Source organism: Anabrus simplex, chromosome 7, assembly GCF_040414725.1.
Source record: "Anabrus simplex isolate iqAnaSimp1 chromosome 7, ASM4041472v1, whole genome shotgun sequence".
Lineage (NCBI taxonomy): Eukaryota > Metazoa > Arthropoda > Insecta > Orthoptera > Tettigoniidae > Anabrus > Anabrus simplex.
The window spans coordinates 11,320,157-11,338,145 of record NC_090271.1 but is presented as its reverse complement, the minus strand read 5'-3'; the positions used below and the strand labels follow the sequence as shown (position 1 = coordinate 11,338,145).

The 17,989-nt window shown below is 39.4% G+C and overlaps 1 protein-coding gene across 1 annotated transcript in view; it reads left to right on the top strand.

Moving 5' to 3' along the window:
• The window catches only part of LOC136877199 (probable flavin-containing monoamine oxidase A), a 274,217-nt gene that overhangs the window by 182,155 nt on the left and 74,073 nt on the right, over nucleotides 1–17,989 (top strand). Inside the window, exon 7 of the mRNA XM_067151016.2 lies at nucleotides 10,367–10,546. Within this exon, the coding sequence (XP_067007117.2) occupies nucleotides 10,367–10,546 (180 nt within the window). The remainder of the gene's footprint in view (nucleotides 1–10,366; nucleotides 10,547–17,989) is intronic.

Sequence of the window (17,989 nt, the reverse complement as noted above, 5' to 3'; positions counted from 1 at the left end):
GGCAAGTTTGGCTGAAAATTTGTTAATAGCCTTGCTAATGGAATAGGTCTTGACAAAAACTTGATCTCCAACCTTCAGCCTAGGTGACTTTCTACCCTTGTTATACTTAACCCTGCCTTTTTCATAGGATACTGACAACTTCTTCTTGGCTTCATCCCAGATTTTCTGAACGTCATTTGGTTTAGACAAGTCTGGAAGAAGGGGAGTACGGGGTGTAGCAGAACATAAGTGACATGGGGGTTTTACCATGAGTTTCATGTGTGGCAGAATTGAAGGCATGAGCCAACCAGTGCAGGCAAGAGTCCCACTTGGATTGGTTATTGTGATGATATGCAATTAGGGCAGATTTGAGGTTCCTGTTCATTCTCTCGGCATAAGATGGGTTAGGATAGTATGGGGTAGTGGTGACATGGGAAATGCTCAACTCAAAAAGGTACTTCTTAAACAAGTGACCGGTGAAAGCACTGGCATTGTCAGAAACCAGAAACTTGGGGAGGCCGAAGGATGCGAAGATAGAATTTAGGCAACTTATAGTCGTACGAGCAGTCGTAGATCTAGTGGGGAAAATCCAAGAGAATCTAGAAAACGCATCAATAGCAACAAAGATACGAGTGTTTCCCAAGGTAGAGCGAGGGAGCGGACCTACGAAATCGATGAATAACCGTTCCATAGGGCAAGAGGCTTGTGAGGAAGATAATAGACCCACACGGTTGTTCAAACTAGGTTTACTGATAGAACAAATTTTACAGGACCTAATCATGTTTCGGATATCACCATCCATTCTTTTTCACACAAAGAATTGTCTAATTTTCTGCCTAGTTTTAAAGGTGCCTAAATGGCCACCAATGGGACACGAGTGATAGTACTTGAAGATGGTTGGCACTAAAACCTTCGGAACAACAATTTTGAAATTTGCGTCGCTTCGACCTTTACAGCATAAGACACCCTTCACCAGAGAATAAGGTTTGACCACAATTCCATGACTAATTTTGTCGATGATTTCTCTCAAATCAGGATCAGCCTTTTGATGATCTGCATACTCATGGTACAACAAAGGTAGATCCGAAAGAATGGCACCCACACTAGCAACATTAGTTTCATCATATTCTTCAACCTTAGATTTTTCATCAAGACCAAAACTCCCGTCAAACATTCTACTAAGGCTGTCAACGATGACATTTTCCGACCCCCTAATATGCTTTACTTGAAAACTGAAGGCTGAGATCCTAAGCGCCCATCTAGTGATTCTGCCCGTTCTTTTGGGACGGTTCAAGACCCAAGACAGAGCCTGATTATCTTTTTCTAGATCGAAATTTACATGTTCAATGAAAGGTCTGAATTTTTCAAGAGCAAACAGCACGGCCAAACATTCTAATTCATAGATGGAGTACTTACTCTCCAGATCATTGAGGATCCTAGACACATACGCAACCGGTCTACGACCATCCTCATATTCCTGTAAGAGTACACCAGCAACTGCTTTTCCTGAGGCATTGGTTTGTACAATAAAGCGTTTACTAAAGTCGGGTATAGCCAACACAGGAGCATTTGACAAGGCAAGCTTCAGGGTCACAAAGGCTTCTTGCTGGGAGGGGCCCCAGATGAACTTGACATCCTTACGTCCGAGATGATTTAGAGGAGCTGCTATCTCTGCAAAATTTGGAATGAACTTCCTGAAGAAGTTCACCATGCCCACGAACCGTGCGATCCCTTTGACATCTTTAGGGGGTTGAAAGTCCCTAATAGCCTGAGGCCTAGAGTGGTCGATGGTGTCACCATCAGAGGAAACCACATGTCCAAGGAAAGACATACTCGGCTTAGCAAACGCTACCTTAGACAACTTAACAGTTAGTCCAGCTTTTCTCAAGCGATCCAGGACTTCTCTAACATGTTCGACATGTTCTTCAAAGGAATTTGAGAATATTACCAGGTCGTCAAGGTAATGAAAGACGAACTTGAATTTAATACCTGAGAGTATCGAATCTAACAGCCTCGTAAGAACGGCCGCACCACAAGAGATTCCGAACGGGAGACTCAGAAATTCATAAAGGTTCCAATCAGTAATGAAAGCAGTCAGTGGAATGGATGACTTAGACAACGGGACTTGGTAATACGCCTGATTGAGATCTAACACAGTGAAAAACTTGGCTCCTGAGAACCACCCAAAACAAGTGTGCAAATCGGGTAAAGGGATTGATTGCAAGATGATCTTGCGGTTCAAAGCCCTGTAGTCGATTACAGCACGATAGCCCCCAGAGGGTTTAGGTACTAGAAAAACTGGAGATGCGTAAGGAGAAGTGGACGGTCTAATGACCCCATCGGCTAGCATCTGATCAATAATCTTTTTGAGTTCTAACATCTTAGGTGGTGAAAGACGGTAAGGAGGAGATCTAACAGGGGTGTTATCAGATAGCTCAATCTGATACTCAAGAACATCAGTAACTCCTAACTTGCTAGTGAACACATCGGGAAATTGGTGGCACAAGTCACGCACACGATTAGCTTGCTGATAATCCAAATGACTAAGATCCAACTGATCTATTTCGTTGTTCTCCCTAGGTAGCAGCCTACCTACACAAGAAACACTGAAGGTACCCAAAGGAGCATCAATAATATCAAATTTACAATTTGAGGAAAATTTAAAGTGAAATTTTCTAGCCTGGAGGTCCAAAATTAAACCAGTTCTTGACAAGAAGTCCGTACCTAAAATCATGCTACATGCTAGCTTTGGAGTTACCAAGCAAAGAACCTTCCAAGTAAAATTACCAATACGCAATTTCACATCAACGGACCCTAAAATTTTCATATTATCCTTATTAGCCGTGACACATGCAACATTGACCTGCTTCAACTCAGGCAGTTTACAAGGGGACCTCATTTCATCATACCAATTAGCATCAATTAAGGTGACGACGCTACCCGAGTCCATAAGAGCAACAATGGATTCATTATTCAGTTCCACCTTCGCGAAGGTACTTTTAGACTCAACCAAAGCAGAAATCTTATTGCATTCCCACGGGCAAATAACCTTTTCAGAATCCACGTAAAATTCTGGCGCAATCGATTCACCAGAATTACCAGGTCTTAGTCATTGACTACGTTTTCGAAACGAAGTAGGGCAATTATTTTTAAGGTGTTGCCTCGAGCTGCACAAATAACAACAAGGCCCAGAGCCATGCTTGACTGAGGGGCAAACATTCCTAAGGTGATCACGTGACCCGCAATTATAGCATTTTTTTGGAATTCCACTAACCCTAGTTTGAGGCGAAACAGGGTTCACAGTAGGAGGAGGGTGGCAGATAGGTCTTGCTGCATCCCCGTGCTTTACATCTTCAGCAAAGGTACACGCAGCTTCTAATTCAAGAAAATTAGTCGGACTCTTCGTGAGGGAGAGGTAGGATCGATAGGCAGGGGAAATACCTTTCAGAATATGGGCCACCATTTCCTCTTCTGGCACCGAAATTCGAAATACCTTGCAATAAAACTGCAAGTCTAATACATAGTTTAAAAGATTTTCATGGAGCAATTGTGTCCGAAAGCAATACTGAGGAATCAAACTTTGCAATGCTAAGGAAGGAATAAATTTAGATAATACAAGTTCATGAAATTCCATAATCGTTAAATTATTTGAAATTACTTCAGAGATTTCACGTTTCAATATTCCCTCACAATGAGAGAATAGGGCTCGGAAAATTCCTAAGTCATCAACAGAATACACACTACCCGACTCTGTCATTTCTACCAGGAACCTCAGAAACCTGGTACTTTCTTCAATAGAATTGACGGAGAAATTTTTAACTCCGTTGAAAAGATCCTTTAGTGAAGAGTGAGAAGGAGCACAATTTAAATGGGCTAACAGATTCTCAAGAACAGGGGAGACTGCACAACATGAAGCTTGATTATTAAGTGAGGCATCAGCATGACTAGAAGCATTGTTAGAATTAGGAAATGAGGTTTCCCTCTCAACAACCGATAAATTCTCCATATCCTTACTTGCTAGCATTATGTCTAGTTCAGCAGAAATACTAGAAGCAATGGTTAACAGCTTAGTACTTTCAGAAACAAGACAGGGTTGGGGACACATAGTAATCAAATCTTGGATGCGACCTAAATAATGCCACACCCTAGCCTTAAGTCTGTTAATCTGCCCCTTAGTGGGGGAAGTTTCAATGAATTCTTGTCTGACAATCTCAATTTCGGAAAGAGAATCGGTAATTAAATTTAGGGACTCACCAAAGTTGCAGCACATCTTTACAGAATCTAGATTAATAGGAACCTGGACATGCGATGTCAGCAAAGCAGCGCACTCAGCAACAGTGTTAGCAGGATTGATACCCCTGATAGTGAGTTCATAAACTAGCTCTGATTTCCTGAGCTGGTATGGGAACAGCACAGCCCTCGCCATAGTCGATGTACATGAAACAATAAATTAAAAAATTAATCCAAATAAAAGCGTTCCTTTCACAGGAAGATACATTACAAGTTTCAGTTTTTACTCTCTTTGAATCCTCAAATAATTTAAAGTTCCCCCATGACCAGGTTTTTTAAAGGGACAATGCAAAAAAAAAAAAAACCAGGTAGTTGGCACAAACAAAATAGATAAGCTTAATGACAGGGAGATTAAAGCATACAGTACACAATGCAAAACGAATTTAATGAGGATTCAACAGACCTACAGGTAGATCCAAGCAAGAGGCACACAAATCAATTAACCAGAGCTCTGCAGCACTTAGAGCAATTAAAGCCGCAATTACCCCAAGTGACAGCACCAAAGGTCTGACCATGCACCTAAAGGCACGGTTCAGATACATGGAAACGTGCTAGACTAAGACATTTAAAAGGAAGAAAGGCACTTACCATAAGAAAGAACAGAGCCCCCAGAGGAGCGGATAAAGTGCACCTGGTCATGTCAAATTATTCCCCCCCCCTTTAAAAGGAAAACACCAACACCTTGGGGAACAAAGAGATATTTAATCAGCAAAATTAAATAATTAACAAATAGAAACGAAAATCCTCGCTGGAAAAATAAAATTAAATATTAAAACTTAAAACTCAAACCAAAACCCTACGGTCGACTGTTAATAAAGAAAAAAAATATTATTTAATTATTATTTAGGACTTAGTAAGACTACATAGATTAATGAAACACCTCATCAACTCATAAGGTTTCTTACAAACCAAAAGGTTTTTCAAACATCTTTTCAACCTTGAAAAACAACCTTGCAAGAAACAGGTTTTTGTTATTGATACTGAAAACCTTGTTTTGGATGTATCCAAACGAGCCCCTACAAGGATGGGTAGGTATCACGTACACTTTTCTCAAAATCAAAATAATAATAATAATAAGGTGCGAGACACCGGGAAGAAAAAAACAGAAGGAAAAATTAAAATGCCCAAGAAAAATTAAAGGGACCAAGGTAAACTGCCCACAAGGCAGAATTCATAACAGGCACACTAATACAAGTCAATCAATCCCATCACAACAACATCAACAACCTTAGCATTTCCATGGCAACGACCAACAATCGGTCAAGGGAAGGAAAGGGCCAATCACAAGCCTCAAAACAACAATAGGCGAATACTTACAAAGGACAATAGAAAACCGGACCCAGAAAATTACCCAAATACTAATAAAGTAAAATTTAATACAAAAATTAAAATTAAATAGAGAAGCAAGAAAAGAACCGGAACAAACAATAAACGTAACCCCCACATCCCTGGAGCGACTCGCTTGGTAAATCATTCCAGTTAAATAATAGCCTTTTACCACAAAACTTTTAGGCCTAGAAAGCCATTAATAAACTTCAAGTTTCCAAATTACGATTTCGAAGAATCCAAAAAAAATTTGTTCACATAGCACGCAAGTCCCAAGTTAACAGACGTAAATTACACATGCTATAAGTTCCAATTAACAAGCCAAAAATTTGAAATTCCACAAGGCAAGACTTAGTTTTTAGATGACGCAAATTACATCGTGTCGCACACACTTTCTTCACATAGGGAAATTTTCAGGTCTTTCACAATAAATCAGTAAAAGTTTAGTTGGAACAACACTTACAGTTTCATCCAGATGAGGTTGTGAGGACGCATCGGTAGTACATTTTACTTACGTATTTTGCATAAAATACAATTTCCAGGCGAGGAATATTAAACAGAAATAACTTGCAGTTTTCACCAGGGCAAAGCCCTACCAATGTAACCTTAACCAGGCTCGAACATTTTTGGAGAAATCATCTTGCTAGGGGGAGAGAAGCGCCACACGTCCATCTCCTTCTTCTCACCAAACAGCAATGGCGTCTTCCCGAGATTCCACAGTGCACAGCCACAGCGATCACATGTACACAGAAGGTGACCCACCGAGTGGTAACGTAGTTTGCGAGGTAGTACATACCTACGCCACTAGAGTGCAGGAGAATACAGTAAGGCACAGACAGGACGTGCATACAGTCAGCTGGACAACAAATAACCTTTTCAGCGGCGAAGTTTCCAGCTTATAAGTTTTGAAAAGAAGGAATAACGAAGCAGCGAGCCACTTTTTAAGGACACAGTTTTTCTACAGCCATGTGGCTAGTTCAAAAATATTTAGCGAGAGGGTGAAATTGTTACGCAGGTAACAAGTTTCAAGAACAGTTGGATGTGGTGAATGGGAAAATCGAAGAATGTGGATTGAAAATAAGTGTAGAAAAAGTAAAACTCTTGTTATGACTAGAAGGGAGAAGGAAGGGAAAAGTCAGATTAGAGTTGCCGATGAGCCCCTGGAAGTAGTGGAGATGTTCAAATAACTGGGGAGTGAATTAATGGTGAATGCTCGACTGGATGCTCAGATTAGTAAGAGGATTCAAGCTGGAAGCTGTTTCTATCACAGTGTAAGAAACATGTTATGGGAAAGGAAACTATGGACAAGATGTATTACCATGGGCGCCCGCAGGATCTTTTCCAAGGGGGGCACACTAACAATTTTCTTGAATATAAATACCAATATAACGTCAGCAACATTAAATTGTTTACAGAAATTTGCGAATATAACATATGCTAAATGACTGTCAGTAAGTTCAGTTTATGAAATAATCTGGTATGATATTAAACAATTGAACATCAACTTTTTAAAATTCCAGGGGGGGGGCAAGCGCCCCCCCCTTGCCCCCCCTTGCGGGCGCCCATGTGTATTACATACCCATAACAACTTACGGAGCAGAAACTTGGACAGTGACAAAGAAGGAGGAGAGTCAAATACAAGCAGCCGAAATGAAGTTCTTGCGGAGTATGATACAGAGTTGTAGAAGACACAAAATAAGGAATGAGAAAATCCAGGAAGAAATTGGAGTGGAAAAAATGAATGATAGAACAGAGAAGAGCCGATTAAGATGGACTGGGCACAAAAAGCGAATGAGTGATGAAAGAATGCCAAAACAGGTGATGGGAATACAAATGCAAGGAAGGAGAGGCCGTGGAAGACCACGATTGAGATGGAAGGACACAATCCAATGCAGTATTAGAGAAAGAAACCTGGACTTGGACACAGTGTTGGAGGAGGAGGAGTGGAAAGACCGAAGAAAGTGGAGAGGAGCCATATTTGCCCCTATCCGGCTACAGCTGGATAGTGGGAAATGATGATGATGATGATGACAATGATGATGATTTGGAAATATGCCAATCGTTGAACTGGCAAGAATACTGAGCAACATTTGGGAAGAAGAGGAACTGCCAGACGGATGGACATCAGCATTGTTACATCCACTTCACAAGAAAGGAAACAAGACATATCAACAATTACAGGAGAATATCGCTACAGCCATAGACATATAAGATCTTTTCAAAGGCACTGCCACACATAGAATAGAAAAAATTGGAGCCACAAATTGGTATCAAGGAGGTTTTAGAAAGGACACATCATGTGCAGAACAGATCCTGAACTTAAAGCTGATCATTGCATACAAGAAAAAAGACAGAAACAACAAAATTCGTGGTCACATTTGTGGACCTCAACAAAGCCTATGATTCAGTAGAAAGGGGAAACAATGATCCATGTCCTAGTAGAAATGTGTGCATGTAGGAACACAAGAGTTGACATCCAAGGTTAAGTTCATAGGTATCCTATCAGAATTTTTTGGGAGCGAGATGAACTCTCTCTTCGTCTATTCAACTGTGTTATTGACAAATTGATTAGAGAGTGCCATGGAAAAGGAAAGGAATAGGGTTCATACAAATGGGATGAAAGAAGAAAGAGTCAGAGTCAACAGGGGAGGCACAGAACCAAATTATCAGATCTCCTTTGAGAAGATACAATACATGAGAAACATCGAAACAGTAGCCAGATGGATTGACAGTTGAGAGAGAAAGGATTCAGGAAGAGGAGATATTCAAATATCTGGGAGAGTGGATAGACAACAACCTGTCAGAAAGAGAAGCACTGTTATCAACAAGATGAACTTGGCATATGAGCTAACTATGAACATGATGATCTCGGTCAATGCAAAACTCAGGCACTACCAGACAGGAGGCTTTATATACAGATGAATGTTTGAACCTGACCTGATAAAAATTGGAACTGTGGAGAGAAAGCTTCTGAGAAAGATACTGGGATCCCCGAGAACAGAGGATGGATCGTACAGAAAGAAAGAAAACTAAGAATTATATCACAGAATGGAACAAACTCAGATACCTTCCAAAAGAGGAGAGCCATGTTCTTCGGACATATCTACAGAATGAACCAATCTTCTTCCAGGTGCCTCTTCACCTCCTGATGCCAGCTCACCTTAGTTTTCCTGGTCTCCAAAAACACGGATGCTTACAAGTCAAGATCAAGACCACCAAGATTTTTCAAGAAAAAGTTATTATCATACCCAAGCACTGTGGACAGAAGAGTGGAGGAGATTGCAGAGTGAAAAGATGTAAGAGTACTGGACGATGATCAAAGTCCAAAAACAGATAAAGCTGAATTTGAATTAAAATGATCCATAGTCAACCAAAATGGAAGAAGAAGAAGAATTTTCCAATATGATTTCATAGACTTTGATGATGTTCTTTCTAGAACAAAACCTGTCATCCTACTTTTAATTAAATTCTTTCTCTTTCAGATATAATCTGTTGATGAATACATTTTTCCCATTAAATGTTATTTAATTGTAACTGTTGATAAACTTAACCATAATGGGTATTTTATTTGATGCTGTATTGACTTGTCTAAATCTATTAAACAAACTATTTAAAATAGTTTATGTTGTTCCACCTTGTCAGTACACTTTTAATGATTGAAAATCATTTTCTATCATACATGTTTCAGGAACAATATGCATTCCCTTCATCAGTAAAGTCAAATCAAGGAATAAAAAACAATATAACGCTACATTTCTTTATATAGTAAAACTTGCTTAAAGTGGAATCGCAAGGGACCGAAATATTTTTTCAAATTTGACAGTTTTCCACATTACACAAAACATCTAAGGCTTTATTGGACACCCTATTTGTTGAATCTACGCTAGACAGCTCGCGACTACAAACTATTACAAAGATTATTCTAGAAGGAGACACAACACTTATATACTGATGCTTCAAGCGCCTTTTGACCTTATTACGCAACCACTTGAAGTCAACAACTCTACTGTATTCTACGTACTTGTCAACAACGCTCGAAGTTTTATTTTTTGACATTTTTAATTAATCCACGCTTCATTAATGTCAAGCAATCTGTACAATCCAAATGTATATCAGATCATTATGACTGTCTCGTTCTACAAATAACTAACGTGTACTTTTTTAGATGAACACTAGTATTCATTCCATGTACATATAGTACTATGACAAGTTCATTATTGAATTTTATTTGCATTTAAGTATTGCTTTTTCCACAAACTAGATTTTATGACTGTTTTATCTTGTATTATTATACTTTAATGAGAAACCCAGTTCAGGGCCCTGACTTAGCTTTAGATTAAGTATGGTTGAAGATGCTTACAAAGCCTAAGCAAAACATATCCCATTTTAACATGTATGTAGTATTTGTATCTTAGTAACTTAGAGATTTTAAAGTATTGGAATGGTGGTTTTAAAATAAATTTGTTTGAAACTTTTACATTCTGTACTCCAATACGGCTATCATAATGAGACTCATAACGTGTAATACTGGATACTGGCCGCACTTAAGCGACTGCAGCTATTGAGCTCGTTACCCCAATCTGAAGCAGAAGCGAATGTCGATATGCAGACACATTGAAAACCACAACACATACTCAATACACTCTTAAATAAACAGCTGCTGAGTGACAAATGGCTACCATAGTTACTTATGAAGGATACAACTGCATGCTGTTTTCAAGGTGTGGTTACATAGTATGAGCTCCAACGAGGTTAATTATTTGTTCCACAGCCCTTCTGGCGTCGCAACGGCTACACAGGAGACATCCTCACCTATGGAGGAGCTGCCAAGGAACCAGGCTGTGATACTGGCCCTCTTTCTATCACGTACGATGCAACTACTGAACACGGCCATCCTGCAATTATAGGATATATTGCTGCTAAAACTGGCATGCAGTGGGGTGAAAAGAGTGTGAGTTCCTTATTCAGTTTAACATTAGCCGTTCTGAAAGACAGAGGGCAGATCAAGTCTCTCAAAACATGTTTCCTATCATGACCTCAAGTTCATAGAATTTCATTGTCTGGGCTCTGCGCTTGACCGATTTCCCTTCTTAATCTGAAACAAAGTCTGTACCTGCTGAGAATTTCTTCGTAGCAATACCTGCTTCCACATTGCAGCTTCTGTTCATGCAGAAATTGACAGAAGTATGGCTTGGGATGTACTCAATCATTCACAATAAAAAATTTCTATTTGTTGTATGTCGCACAAACACAGACAGGTCTCATGACGATAATGGGATAGGAAAGGGCTAGGAATGGGTAAGGAAGTGACCATAGTCTTAGTTAACATATAGCCTTGGCATTTGCCTGGTGTGAAAATGGGAAACCACAGAAACCAGGGCTGCCAACTGTGGGATTTGAACCCGCCATCTCCCGAATGCAAGATCACAGCTATGAGAGCCAAACCTTGTAATTACTTGCTCGGTCATCCACCATACAGTCCAGACTTTGCACTGTTTGACTTTCACCTCTTTGGACCTCTGAAGAAATTCATAGGAAGTCAACACTTCAGTTCAGACGAAGGAATGAAATCGGTAGTGCACAGGTGGCTATACTCTCACAGAACAGAGTCTATTCAACGTGGTGTCATGATGGGAAAAATGTCTAGAAGGATTTCGTTCAAAATAGATAAAATCTGTATTTTTTATGCATAATTCTATGTTTTTCCTATATATTAAATCTTTTGTGTTACTTCTGATCCGCCCTTGTAGCGTGACACTGTCTTGTCAATCAGTCCTTGGGACTTGGTATTGGAATTTAAAAGCTATATGACTGTATTTATCTTATACTGCAATTAATAGCTATGATTTAAACCTTGAAATGCATGATTTTGAAGATTTTGTTCATGTATTTGTTTTCAATCATCATCTAGCACAGTTTGTAGCCACTGGCCAGGTATGTTTGTAGTATAAACCTCTCCATCATTTCCTGTCATTCCACCAGTTCTGTGCCTTCCCCTCTCTTCACTCCCTTGAACCATCTGCCTCTTAGCCTCTTGCCACCCACTGCCATCTCTTCTGGGTATCCATACCTTCTTGGTTGTAAGGAGTCCTCACCTTCCATCTCTTTTTGTAACTCCTATTTTGCGGGTCAAGAATTTCTACTATTGTCTCTTCCTTTCATTGCCCAAGCCATGGGTAAGTACTAAACCTAACAGGTTTTGCTTCAGATCAGGCTATGTTATAATTCTCAAATTCATTCTTTAACACGTAAATCTCCTATTGTTACAGACTTCAATCCAAACTTCCCTTACGACTCTACACAAGAGACTACACCCGTTCCTTCCTGCTAACATTTAACACAGCAACTTACCGTCAAGCACTTTTCTTCTCTCATGCTTCTAGAAAACTACAGTTTTATCACTTCACATTTATTATAAACCCCACTTGATGTGATTATTATAGTGACACTCAATCTGTTTAAGATCCAAAAGTTTCCTCTAGTGTATAAACTCACGACTACTTGTATTTTAAACTTCATTAAGGCCTCGTTTCAAGAATTTCTTAACTACATTCAAGATAGTGTATAATTTTACGAATATTTGTATTTTAGACTTTATTAAGGCCTGATATTAAGAATTTCATAACTACTGTCAACCATTTTGCACTTTTCCAACTTTTCCTTCACATTCATATGTAAGTTAATTACAATCAGGTACCTGTTTTATCAACTTTCAGTTTGAGATTAAGGCTGAAGATGCCCATAATTAAAGGGCAAAACATGTCCCTATAATTTTATTTAATTCATTATCTTTTTTATGTATTGAACAGGTGGAATAAATAAACTTTAATATTTATTTGACTTCATTCTAAGACTTTGACAAAAAATATCAGTTTCAGGCTTGTTAATCTTAAAAAAATTCAGCATGTAGCAGCAGGCTCATCAGTTGTTATTATTATTATTATTATTATTTCTTTCTTTCTTGCGAACCGGCCAAACTTAGGAGCACGCCAATACCACTTCACTTCCTTCTTATCAACCCTTCTTCCTTCCTCTTTCTCCACAGTGCCTTCATACTTTCAGAACGTTGCACTCTTCTCTCTTCAGTCCATCTTCCCCCTCTGCACTCTTTCTTTTCTTCCACAAGAACTTTATGTTGGAAAGTCTTTTCCTGAATTGGTCTCTATCACGACATTCTTCATCTGCAATTCCTAACCTCTTGAGTTCTTCCTTCATTTGCTTGGCATATCCCCCTGGCTCTTCAAGTAGTATATTTTATTAAAAAATTGTTTATTTAACCTTGCTGGATCCATTCTGACCATGTGTCCATAGAATTGCAACCATCTTTTCCTTTTTGTTGTTTCCAGGTCTTCTGTTCTCCTTATTTGATTGTAATCTGTAGTTTCCCTCTCCCACCCTTGGACCGTAAATTCTCCTTAATATTCTCCTTTCAATCTTTAGTATTTTTTCCAGGTTCATTATTGTTGCTGTTTCCACCCCATACAGAATCACTGGTTTTACCACGGCATCATAACGTCTTAGTTTGGCGTTAATGGAAAGATTCTTTTTGTTGTAAATGGCTTTGGTGACAGTGTTTACCCTTTCCAATTTAAGTCTCCTATTTTCCATGGCCTCTTTATCCACCCTGTTGCTACTGATAATCTCTCCCAGGTATTTAAACTGCTTTATGACCTTCACTTTGCCATATTTCGTCTTCATTGTTCTTTTCACATAATTCCTGTCCATGCTCATCATCTCTGTTTTTGTGAAGGAGATATTTAAACCTGTTTCCTCGGCTATCCTCTGTAGTTCATTTATCTGTGTTATTGCTTCCCGTTCTGTCTCAGCGAAGAGTGCCAAATCACCAGCAAAGGCCAAACACTTGGGTTACCAATTAAAGCACCTGAGTCATTATGTTTCCACAGTGTTTTCATGACCTTATCTATAACCACGTTGAACCGTGTTGGTGATAAGCTGTCACCGTGTCTCAGACCTGTTTTTATCTGGAAGGGTTTGCTGATCTCTCCTCGAAATTTCACTTTGGATATGGTATTTGTTAGTGTTAACTTAAGTTGAGTGTTTTTTGATCGATGCCATATTCTCTCAGAATGTCCATCAATGCGTCTCTATTGAATCGTATGCTTTTTGAAAGTCAACGAAAGATATGAAGATGTTCTGTGGTCGCGCATTGTAATATTTGATTATCATTTTAGACTTAAGATTTGATCCTGGCAAGAGCGCCCTCTCCTGAAGCCACCCTGATACTCTCCCATCTTGTGGTCAATTTGCGGTGTCAGTCTGTTCAATAGGAGTTTAGAAACAATCTTATACGTGACAGATAAAAGTGATATTCCTCAGTAGTTGTTGACATCTGTTTTCAGTCCCTTTTTATGTAGCGGGTATATTAATGCCACTAGCCAGTCTTCTGGTATTTTTTCATTTCTCCAAATATTCCGGAACAGTTCTGTCGCTTCAGTGATAAAGGCGTCATTGGCTATCTTCCACAGTTCTGCTATTACTCCATCTTCACCAGGTGCTTTGTTGTTCTTTAAAGAGTTTATTACTTCCCGTACCTCTTCCTCATCTGGTGGTTCGGAATCTGGGTTCTGGATGTGTCCTTCTCAATCTCCAATTTTTCCCGTGGCGATTCACAATTAAGGAGGTCTTCAAAGTACTTTGCAAGGATCTCACCGTTATCTTTGTTGTTCAGGGCAAGAGTTCCATCTGTTTTCTTGAAATGCACGTTCAGTGCTATATAGCCTTTGATTCTATTTTTAAAGGCCCTATCGAATAGTCTGGTATTGTTTTTCTTGAAGTTCTCATCCATTTCTGTGACTTCTGCCTTAAGGTGTTTTCTTCCGACTCTTCTCAGAGTTTGGTGTGTTTGTTTCCTTATTTCTCGTGATTTTTCCAAATTTGTCGCAGTCTTAATCTCATTCTATGATTTCCGCGCCTCAAATCTTTCTTTGATTGCATTTTTGCATTCTGCATTCCACCATGCATGCTTGCTTCGACGTTTCGTAGATGTTAATTCAACTGCTGGCTCCTGCAGATTTTTTGTCACTTCATTCCAATTTTTTGGCACCTGTAGCTTATTCCTGTATTCTTCCCTCTTTTCTTGGATGAGTAATTCACGGTCAATTTTTGGCACTCTATTGCCACAGGTGTGCATTTTACGTCCTGGTATGAAATTCTCCTTAATCTGTGATAAGTAATGGTCTGATGTTACATTAACTGCTTTTCTAACTTTAACGTTATGAATTTCCTTGTAATTGTTCTTGGATATCGCTACATGGTCCAGCTAAAATTTGCCTAGCAAGGGGTTTGGTGATACCCACGTTTTCTTTTTGTTGGGGCGTGCTTCGAAATGGGTAGACATGAGTTTTAAGTTGTTCATGTTGCATAAATTGATCAGTCTTTGTCCATTTTTATACGTCCTGTTGTGTGCCGGGTATTGTCCAACTATTTCAGTGTTCTTCCTTTCCTGCCCCACTTGTGCATTAATGTCCCCCAGGAGAATTTTGATGTTATTTTTTGGGATCTTGAGTATTTCATCCCCCAGTTTGTCCCAAAACTCTTCAACCATATCGGGGTTCTTTTTATTATCCTCATTTATTGGTGCATGAGCATTTATCAGCATGTATTTCTTATTCACTGATTTGACTGTCATGAGCGATAGTCTTGAGTTTACACTCTTGAAGTCAACTATAGTGTTTAGAAACTTTTTGTTTACTACAGTTGCGGGATGTTTTTCATAATCTCTTTCCAGCCTTTCCTTTGAAGATTCTGAACCTATTTAATTCAAAGGGTTCTTCATCCTCGTACCATGTTTCCTGCTGGGCCAGTATTGAGATGTCGAGTCTATGTAGCTCTGCTGTTAACTGTTTCAGTTTTCCAACCTGAATAAGGGAGTTGATGTTGAATGTTCCAAAATAGTATTTTCTCTTATTCTCGAATTTAGCAATGTTCTTGTGTTGCTCCAATTCACTCACGAGCTTTAAAATGTCAAGCACTCTGGAATCCGAAAGCCTGATTTTGTCTTCAGGGTAATTTAATTCGTAAGAAGCTTGTTCCATGATATTAATGTTCATTTTAGGGGTTAGACATAGTCCAACATTGTACAAATAAGGTTGTTAGCCTTAGAGGGCCTCATGATGTTTTCTGGCGAAAGGCAGGCATTTCCTCCTACCATAAATAGGTATGGTTTTCGCGCCAATACTCGGGTGGCTAACTGCAGTGGTTACCCACTGGGCGATGGGGTCACCACATCCCTACGCCTATTATTATTATTATTATTATTATTATTATTATTATTATTATTATTATTATTATTATTATTATGTCAACAACATTGGAAATGTGCCAACATTTTGACGGCCAGGATGCCAGGGAACAATACCGGATGTAACCTTCTCATCGGAGGATATCGTACCTCAGATTACTGAATGGCAAGTGATCGAGAACAATAAGGGGAGCGATCATCAATATATCATCTTTCGACTGCTCCAAGAATCTCCTCAAGAAAGAAACATCTTGCGCAGGCCAGCATGGTGAAACATAGCCAGTATTGACAAAGAAAAGTTCATTGATGTAATACGGAATGGAATGGAGAACATAACAGAAAAATGTTTCGCTCGTAGAGGGAAAGAAGCAGCTGGTGTATGTGTTGAACTTACGATGCAGCTAATCCATCAAGCATGCAACGCCTCAATATCCTGAAGGTGACCGCAAATAGCAAGCGCCCAGCGTACTGGTGGACCGAAGAAATTGCTGAACTGAGAAGGAATTGTCTGCGATTTCAACGCAGAGCTCAGAGGATGAGAGGCAGTCCAGAGAATACCTCAGTCACAGTGGAGTACAAGTCAGCAAAGAAGGAACTTCGTAATGCAATTAGAAAAAGTAAAGCTGATAAATGGTGGGCACTAGGTTACAAGATTTTAATGAAGAAACTCAGAACCTTTTCAACCCCAAGTGCGGATCCGCAAACCATTAAACAAATTGTTGATACACTATTCCCAGACCATCCAGAGAGGATTGACTGTGATGTTGAAAAAGAACTGGATGATATACCCCTCTTCACTGTAGAAGAGCTGAATAGAGCTACTAGCTCTCTTAGAAACAAGAAAACTCCAGGACAAGATGGCATACCTACAGAAGTGCTAAAGATAATTTCAGAACTATGTCCAGAACTGCTACTGAATATGTACAATCATTGCCTGCAAGCGGGTGTTTTTAGTCCCCGATGGAAAATGGCCCGTTTGGTTTTGATCAGCAAAGGAAAACTTGGTGGTTATAGACCTTTATGTATGCTGGAAAAGGCCTGGAGAAACTTTTGCAGCCCAGAATCCTCTCAGCAGTTCAACTAGCAGGGGATCTATCTGTTCGCCAACATGGATTTCGGAGAGGACACTCGACGCTAGATGCAGTGTGGGAGGTGGTGAATACAGCAGAAAGAGCACAAATGGGCAACCATCATTCCCGTAAATTGACACTTCTTGTGACCCTGGATGTGAAGAATGCCTTCAATTCGGCAAGGTGGAGCGACATGTTGGTAGCTCAAGAAGTAAGTATAAATAACCACCTAATCGATACTTTATTAATGCCTCAGGCAAAATTGAATAAAATTAAAACTTACAGGACATGTTTCGACCACTTAGTGGTCCTCTTCAGCTGTATAAATAAAGAACTGAAAAGAAAAACATTGACAATAAGCACAAATAAAAGTTCTTTGGAGACTCCTTTGATAAAAATGGTGGTCGTCAGAATAGGTCATCTTGCCTTTCGTTCTTGTTTGGAAAAGATGTTTATTCTGCGCTGTCTAGAGGGTCTGTCTTTGAGCGCGACCTGGTGAAGTAACGATGTGATACAGTTTGACAGTTCATGGAAAGCTCTGGAGAGAAGGGAAGTAGAGTTTCATCGTCATTTAAAATAACATGTGAGGGAGGAGGGAGATTGGGCTGTGCTTCTGCGATGTCGTGTTTGATTATATCTCTTGTTCGTCTAGTCTGTTTCATGTCTACCCATTCTAAGTATTTGCTAATATTCTCATATAAGATGTTTTTATGCTCGTTGTTTTCGTTGAGATTCTCTTCACCGTTTTCCAATTTATCAAGAACGATGTGGATGTTTTCCAGGTTGTTCATAAGATTACCTTTATTAATCATACAGATAATTTGAAGGTCCTGTTTTATATTGGTGAATTTGTGGTTGGACTCTTTCATATGGGATCCCATGGCAGAGAATCTTTTGTATCTTTCAGCATTGACGTGTTCTTGATATCTAATTGAGAAGTTCCTTCCAGATTGTCCCACGTAAGTTTTTTTACATTGAGCACAAGTCAGCTTATAAATACCCGATTCCTGGAATTCGTCATCTTTAAGTTTATTAGCTTTATTATGACTAAAGAACCTATGTT